Below are 7,348 nucleotides of genomic sequence, written 5' to 3'. Positions count from 1 at the left end.
ACGCACAAAGCGGCGTCCCTCTGCTAAGGTCGGCATCTAGTCCTGTTACCTTCTTTATAATTAATATACGCAGGGATGCATGTCGATCGTTAATTTCACGTAAATCATTTCTTCCTTTCCATTCTATTCGCTCCTTTTGTCCCCCGCACCATCGGCGACGTCCCCTACGAGTGTGTCAGGAGTACCCCGGGTTTCAGGTTCTTGTCAAGAGTGACGGCGGCCGTCCAGTTGTCCACAAGCTTTGCAATGTACACAACCGCCCACTCCTTGTTTTTGTTCACGCGTGCCTTCAGCGTGTTGCCCTTGAACAGCACGCAGGCCGTCTCAAAGCCCAGGGTCCCCGTCCAGCCCTGTCCACGGCCACACACCACCTCGGCGCCAACCAGCACGTGATGGGGGCACTTCGGTATCGGCGTCACGAAGCTGGTCGTGTAAGAGCGCAGCTTGTTCGTGCGGACCGCCAGTGCGTAGCCAGCATGGGCATAGCGGCAGCCGAGCGTCAGGTCGTAGTCCTTCTTTCCGTCCAGGGTGTAAAGCGCACCGCATCCCACTTGGCAGTGGGGCGCTACGGCCGTCGCGACGCCCACCTCCACAGTTTTGTTCACCAGCTTCGCGTGCGACGACATGCGAGAGGGCATCACGAACTCATGGGAGAGCTCATACTCGCCATTCTTCTTTCCCACAGCCTCCACCTTGTGGCCCTGGCAGAGGTACGACGCCGTCAAGTTGGCATTGCAATTGCTGGGCTCAAGCGTCGCCTTCAGTGCGGCGCCGCACCTTGGAGCGTACTCCACATCCACGCTGAACTTGCCATCGGACGTTGCCATGGGGTTCACAAAGAGCTTGTCCTCTGGGCCCTTGAATTTACTCTCCAGCTTCCATTTCTGAGCATCGCTGTAGCTCTTCGTGAGCATGTCCTTCACGTCCTTGTTGAAGTCCTTGTAGAGAGTCAGGGACTTGGCGGCGGCGAGCATGGGCGGCATATTTTGCTGGAATTCGCTGAATTATAATAAAAAATATCACTTCTGTCTGAGTGGAGTGCCACAAGAGAGACAGGGGGAGGGAGAAATAATAAAGGGAAAGAGGAAAGACAGCAGTGCACATAAGTGGACGTATAAATAATATCATGACGGAAAAATTGCGTGTGTTGCAGCACCCACATTCACTGCAACAAGCACTGCCGCCGCAAGAGTACATTACAAACAATAAAAGTTAGAGCCAGCGATAAGAAAAAGCGAGTATTCGTTAGTGTCATATACAAAATTAGATATATATGTATATAAATGGTGGACAGCAGAGTTGGAGTTAGTGTGTTCTAGCCCAAATGAAAAAAAAAAATTGCCCCTCGTCAACCCACCCTTCTTCCGCACCCTATCCTGTCACAAAAAAAGAAGCATCCGAAACTCCCAGGAGATGCAAAAACTGTTGTGAGGCACAGAGGCGACAAAAGACAAGAAAAGAGATGCGTTCTGTCAATGTCAATAAGCACCGTTGTGGGGAGGAAAAGTATTTTAAAGCAGGAACATTGACCTTATGTGGCACTTTTCGACATTTGCCTAAACTTCCACGCTCATATTTGCAAAAAATGCCGTCGTCGAGTCCCCATGGACAGTCCGTAACCGTTTAATCATTTTGTTGCGGTGACGGTTAAGTTGCTGCAGGCGATCATAGAGAATCGTGCATCGCATAGTAATCCACTTGCGTTCCTGCAGTAGCAGCTGTACCGCCTCTTCTAACGCTGCGGTGGATTCGTGGTGAACGGAGCGAAGAACGTCTAGATGTTGGTGGAACAAACCCATCATGGCATTCGGCACCGTGGGCCCATGACATGTCTCTCCATGCGGCATACGCTGTGCACGTCGAAGGCGGCGGATCTCCTTTACGCGGAAAATTTTTTCGCGGATTGCCTCATCTTTCTCATCGTCACGGCCGTCGTCCCATTCCTGCATGACGTTTCTCGACAAGGGATGAAAAGAAAAGAAGGCAGTTGAATGTTCATGCCCCACTTGTGTCTGTGGATTACAGTGAACGGTGGGTGTGGCAATCAAGAGCTTATTGAAAGGACGCCTTCGACGTGTTATGTTTCATCTTCCACGTGAACGCTCTCACCCCTGCGATTGTGATTCCAACTATCGCCGTAGCTGATAGCTGCAGAAGTCCCGTCGTGGCTCCCGGGCTCCATGCATAATTTTTCTGCGTGAGTCTTCCCCTCCTGTCCCTGCGTTTGCTCCACACCTCCGACATGTTGCTCACAAAGGTGCCAGCATGTGTCACCAGATGTACCGGGTAGTGTCACGCTCTTCATCTTGCTGCTTCCCTGCACGGGGCTTCCTTCATTCATCGCCGTTAACATTTCACTTGGGCGTCCCGCCTTCAACGGGTAAAATGAGCTCCGTGGTACATCGCTCACTGCTGCCGCTACTGTAGCTCCTGGGAATGATGACTCCGTTGGCTGTGGAAGACCCTGCGCCTCGTTGAGATTCCACGTCGCCGCATCCGGCCCCATCGCACGAGCCAAACCGTCACCAAAGGAGGAGGTCCTGTCCGTAACGGAAGTTTGTGGCCATTCATGCAGCAGCAACTTCTCCGCCTCCAAGAGCAGGCCCGATGCATCCATCGCAGGCCGCATGCTGTCAAGATCCACCGTTTTGCTCCTGATGCCCACCGGCTGCGGAGGCTTCACGCGATGCCCTTCAAGCTGCTCAGCCATTTCTTCCGCCGCCGTGCCATCGGCCACTCTCCTGTCGGAGGGCGCGTCACACGGCACGCCATCCAGAGCCAACGCGTACAAAATATCCCACGCCGCCGTGTTTCTGTTGAGCGCCATTGACACGTTGCCTGTGCGCCAAGAAGTCTAAATTCTCAGCGTTGGAGTGAGCCCCCCCGGCCGATTCTTGTTACCCCCAACACACACACACACACACACAAGCAGAGAGAGAGAGAGAGAGACAAAAGAAAACTCCGGACTCTCTTCTTTTTCTTTTCAAACGATCGACCACCCAAAAAAAGAAGAAGAAGAGAACAAAAAAGAAAAAAGGAACAAGCATGCGTGCATACGTAACAAGCCCAGACGGGAATTTACACGAAAAAAAAAAAAAAGGATGTTTTCCATTTATCCTCCACAACACCCTTCTCCATCTGCCGCATTGAACCATGACGCTGATACGATACGTTTTTAAAACAAATAACCTTCACAAGAAAGAGCAATGCGGCAGCTGAAAAAAAAAGGAAAAAAAAATCACAAAATACTGAGAGGAAAAAAATAAGGAGCATCTTTCTTCCCCTTTCATGCCAAATTACGCCCCATCAGTACAATAACTCCTCTGCACACCGCAGAGGCCGGATGCCAAAAGCAAAGGCAGCAATAATCAGCAGCAAAGCCCGCTCCGCTTCACGTCTTGATTGCTTTCGTAGCAAAATAGGATGCCGTTTGTGTTCATGACACTCCTCGTATGGCTCACTACAATGTCCTTTACTCACACCTCTCCATTTGCTCTCGTCTTCGTCCATGGAGAAATCAGAGGATACAAAAAACCCCTTAAAGGCTCGTCGAAGCATTAACAAGACCATAAATAGTCCACGACGCTCTTCGGCTGTTGTGGCACGGCAAATCAAAACATCCATTCGCGAACGATTCATAAACGAAAGGCCTGCTTCAATGTAAGGCTTAAGATACCGCCGTTCACACTCCACGCTCGTACAGCACGCAAAGCAGAGATGATTCTTTTCTTCACTCAACTCCTGCCCCTGTGGCTGCAGGTGATGCATACAAGGTGTCACCCCTTGCGCATCCTTGGTGCAGCCTTGCAGGTGCTGAAATGGGCAACCTTTGACGTTTGGTGTGGGGGCGATATTGTGTTCCTCCGCGTGACGCATGGCATGTAGGGCAAAACTTAGTTTACGCCACTGTAAAAAAGAAAGTGCCGCAGGATGTAACACAAATATCGGTGCGGCTGCAGTAGAAAATTCCTTAGACGTCGTGTATATTGATGCCTCCGCGCCTCGCTCGTTTGTTGTATTTTGTGTCAAGGCGGCAATGATTGTCATGACACGTACAAGTGCACAAGCCTGTTGGAGCAGCAATCCTTCTACCGGCGGGCCCTCCCACCGACTCTTCCCTGAATCTCGTGGCACATCTGTCGGCATGGATGAGACCAGCCATCGCAATGGCAAGAGGGAATTTACAGGGACATCCACAATTCCATCCAACATCCCCGCTGTGGCAGGACGTAATGACACCTCATTCGTGCAGAAAGTCGACAGGGGCAAAAAACGCCACGTGGCGGGCACGTCGGCGTCTGACAAGAGAGACTCCAATGAATGTTGGGCAAGGCGCTGCAGACACGTATAAGGCGTAGACTGGACGTCTGCCACGGCAGCAGAAGGAAGTCGAGAGGACAACTCCCGCTCTATCGCATAGAGTGCGGTGGCAATGTACACAACGTTGCTGCAAATAAGAGAATGATGATTATCCACATATGCATCAATCGCCGCCCACTCTGCTCTCCTAGCACGTACCGTATCGCTCTCTCGTGGTGTCCATATCGACAGGGAATTCATCAGTCCATCCCATATGTATGAAAACGATGAAACTACTCCGCTCCCGCTTCCTTCATTCTGCGCCTTTTGCTGTTGTTGTTGTTGTTGTTGTTGTTGTTGTTGTCGGTGTCGTATTCGGAGTTCTTCACGCATGGATGACCGCCGAAACACCGCATCATCAATGCCACGGAAAAAATTCTCGATCAAACCAAACAACACAGCGCGGACCCGATTTGGTTCCACCTCATTCCGAAGCTCCAGTCCCCGGGGCCCATCAAAGTCAATGGATGCCAAGCGCAGCAGCATGCAGGAAATAACTGTCACGTACGTTGCTTCAAATAGAGGTGGAGGAACAGGAGATGAGAACAAATGACTACTTCTTGAGGCTCCAATACATGCAGAAGATGTTTTCGATGACGCCTGTACATCTTTCCCTACACGAAGAGCGTTATACCCACTGTGCGCAATCCTCTCCTTTTTGGAAGAAATGGAAAGAGAAGAGACCTCCGACTCGACATGTTCCCCCTCCCCTCCCGCCAAAGACAAAGACGCATCTTCCACATTGCAGATAACTTCCAACGACTGTGATGCCCAACCAGCCCATGGGACGTGCAGCACAAAATTCTCCACAACATGCAACAAAATCTGGCAGCGGGAAAAGGCATTCCCCTGCTGAGGGTGTGGTAGATTCCTAAACTTATCCAACATCCATCCCGCCATCACGTCCTCGCGAGTGACCATAGGGGCAAACACACGGGAGATGTGGGATAATAACGCCTGCTGGAAGTTGTTTGCCAATGCCATGACTCCCATGGCGACCCGAAGAGTCTCTGAGAATGGCGTGGATGTCCAGATGGAGAAGGGGGAAGAGGAGGAGGGAAGAGTCATCCCCTGGAAAAAAAACCTCTTCTCTTGACTGGTCGTCTGACGCGTGGTCGTGGCATCTGTGGACAACACGTGAGTTTTACCACTCCGCCGCTCCCGTGCCTCATGATCCTTCGCCCCTTCGATATGCGAAACGTATTGAAACTCCACAGAGCGGCCCAAGCGAAGTATGGCCGACAGCATGGACTCATCGGGAACACAGAAGGCAATGGCCTGCATCACGCGGCCAAACGACGGCAGTAAAACACTCAGAAAAAAATCATTCACCCACAACCGTCTCGCGATCAATGAATCTTCTGTGACGCAGGCGACATTTCCTCCAGACGATTCCGTGGTGCCCGTTAAAGAAACGGTTTTGGTATCATCCTTTTCGGTAGTATCCCCAGATTCATCTATGTCACCAAAATACGCCTGGTTATTCTCCATACACCTTTGGAATGCCAAGAGAGTATCCGCTGTGGCGCTCATGGCATAAACGAGCATCGCGCCAATAAAGAAACGTCGCTCCGTGGCCGCAAGAACAGGGAATGGAACAACCCCAAATGCAACGGCATACGTACCAGACGGCGTAGCCTTAAGACCGTCCAAGTCAATCCAGCAGGTCATCTGCAGCACCCTACCGAGTTCCTGCATCGAGGTACAAAAGGGTGCCGTGTCATTCACAAATTGACATGCGACCCCCAAAGAAAACATATCACTGAAGACGCAAAGATAATCCAAAAGAATCCGCGTATGCCACCAAACAAAACTACACGCCTCCTCGTGTGGCCCTTGTTGGTCCAACACCCTGCCGGTGTCGCTCTGAACTGTATGTGGTGTATGTCGCAGTGAGCTCTTCGCACTCTTGCAAACCAAGGACTTGAGTAACACAGCACGACGCAACCATCGTTCCCAGAGCATAACCTGTTGCCGCAACAACGCTGACAGCCAACGGATGTGCTCATTCTTCAGCGTCACACTCCCGTATTTGTAACAACACCGAAGAAAACTCAATGTTGTCGTGCAAAGTGCACTCGCCGCAATGTATTGCCGTTTTGCCTCCTCATTTGACGCACGGTCACCAGCCAAGCCCTTCCGCTCCGCATCAGAATCCATTCCATCACCCTGCCCGCCGGCATTCTCCCTCTCGTCCGCAAAACGGTCATTCGTATCTCTTTTAAGCAGAGGTGCATCCTCACCGCCTCTTCTACCCATAAGAACATTGGAGAGGGTAAACTCCGTGAGGCACAGAGCAAAATGTGAAATTTTCTTTGGAATTTGTTCGCCTGCAACGCAGCAACATGTCAAGAGGAGGTTCATGTAGTAGAAATCCTTCTCTTGGTACGGCATGGGGCGCTGGCACTCTCTCTGCTGCTCTGACTGACATAAAGGTGTAAGGCAGAGGCTCCCCGATGTCTGAGAAACAAATTTCAAAACAATACACATGGCATTTACCAGCCAGCGGTGGTTACTCGTGATAAGAGGATGTGAGCCTCGCTTTCGCATCAACTCTTCTCCCGTAGAATCAGAGACATCTGTTGGAAGCTGCTGTCGCCATTCATCCTCAACTGCACGAAGAATGATGGCCATGTCACGCATCTGTTCAACGGTGCCGGAGCTCCCACAGCGACGTACACATTCCAAATACTTCAAGCCGGGTGTGTTGTTTCTCAACGCATCCTCCGCCTTCTCATCCTCATCCCTGTCCTCCGCCTCTCTGTGTTGTTCCTCCCTCTTCATCCCCTGTCCTCCGTGGTGGCTGTGGTTTCCATGACGGCCATTCCCAGGTGCATAAAAGGCATCCGATAACAATACAAGTCGGCCCAGTTCGGCCAGGGCAATGCATACAACAATCTCCTGTACGTGTTCCCATTTTAATGTTAAGTCCTTCTCCTTCTCTTCTCCATCGACATGTTTTTCTTCTTTCCCCGTCTTACTCTCTTCC

General features: G+C 51.2%; 4 protein-coding genes across 4 annotated transcripts, besides 4 other annotated features; all 4 read right to left on the bottom strand.

Moving 5' to 3' along the window:
- Window positions 1–7,348: a sequence feature (heterozygous, Esmeraldo-like haplotype).
- Window positions 165–983, bottom strand: Tc00.1047053509141.40 (hypothetical protein, conserved; the record flags this gene model as incomplete). Its single annotated transcript, XM_800019.1, has 1 exon — window positions 165–983. One exon carries the CDS (start codon window positions 981–983, stop codon window positions 165–167), a length of 819 nt encoding a protein of 272 aa, XP_805112.1.
- On the bottom strand, window positions 1,557–1,949 carry Tc00.1047053509141.30 (uncharacterized protein; the record flags this gene model as incomplete). Its single annotated transcript, XM_800018.1, has 1 exon — window positions 1,557–1,949. The coding sequence occupies one exon, from the start codon at window positions 1,947–1,949 to the stop codon at window positions 1,557–1,559; it is 393 nt and encodes a 130-aa protein (XP_805111.1).
- On the bottom strand, window positions 2,078–2,827 carry Tc00.1047053509141.20 (uncharacterized protein; the record flags this gene model as incomplete). The annotated part of the gene is made up of 1 exon (XM_800017.1): window positions 2,078–2,827. The coding sequence occupies one exon, from the start codon at window positions 2,825–2,827 to the stop codon at window positions 2,078–2,080; it is 750 nt and encodes a 249-aa protein (XP_805110.1).
- Window positions 2,907–2,927: a microsatellite.
- Window positions 3,002–3,043: a sequence feature (T-rich).
- Tc00.1047053509141.10 (uncharacterized protein) lies at window positions 3,307–7,143 on the bottom strand (the record flags this gene model as incomplete). The annotated part of the gene is made up of 1 exon (XM_800016.1): window positions 3,307–7,143. The coding sequence occupies one exon, from the start codon at window positions 7,141–7,143 to the stop codon at window positions 3,307–3,309; it is 3,837 nt and encodes a 1,278-aa protein (XP_805109.1).
- Window positions 4,627–4,672: a microsatellite.

This window comes from Trypanosoma cruzi, genomic scaffold (assembly GCF_000209065.1).
Source record: "Trypanosoma cruzi strain CL Brener 1047053517155 genomic scaffold, whole genome shotgun sequence".
Taxonomy (NCBI): domain Eukaryota; phylum Euglenozoa; class Kinetoplastea; order Trypanosomatida; family Trypanosomatidae; genus Trypanosoma; species Trypanosoma cruzi.
This window is presented reverse-complemented; position numbering and strand designations above follow the sequence as displayed.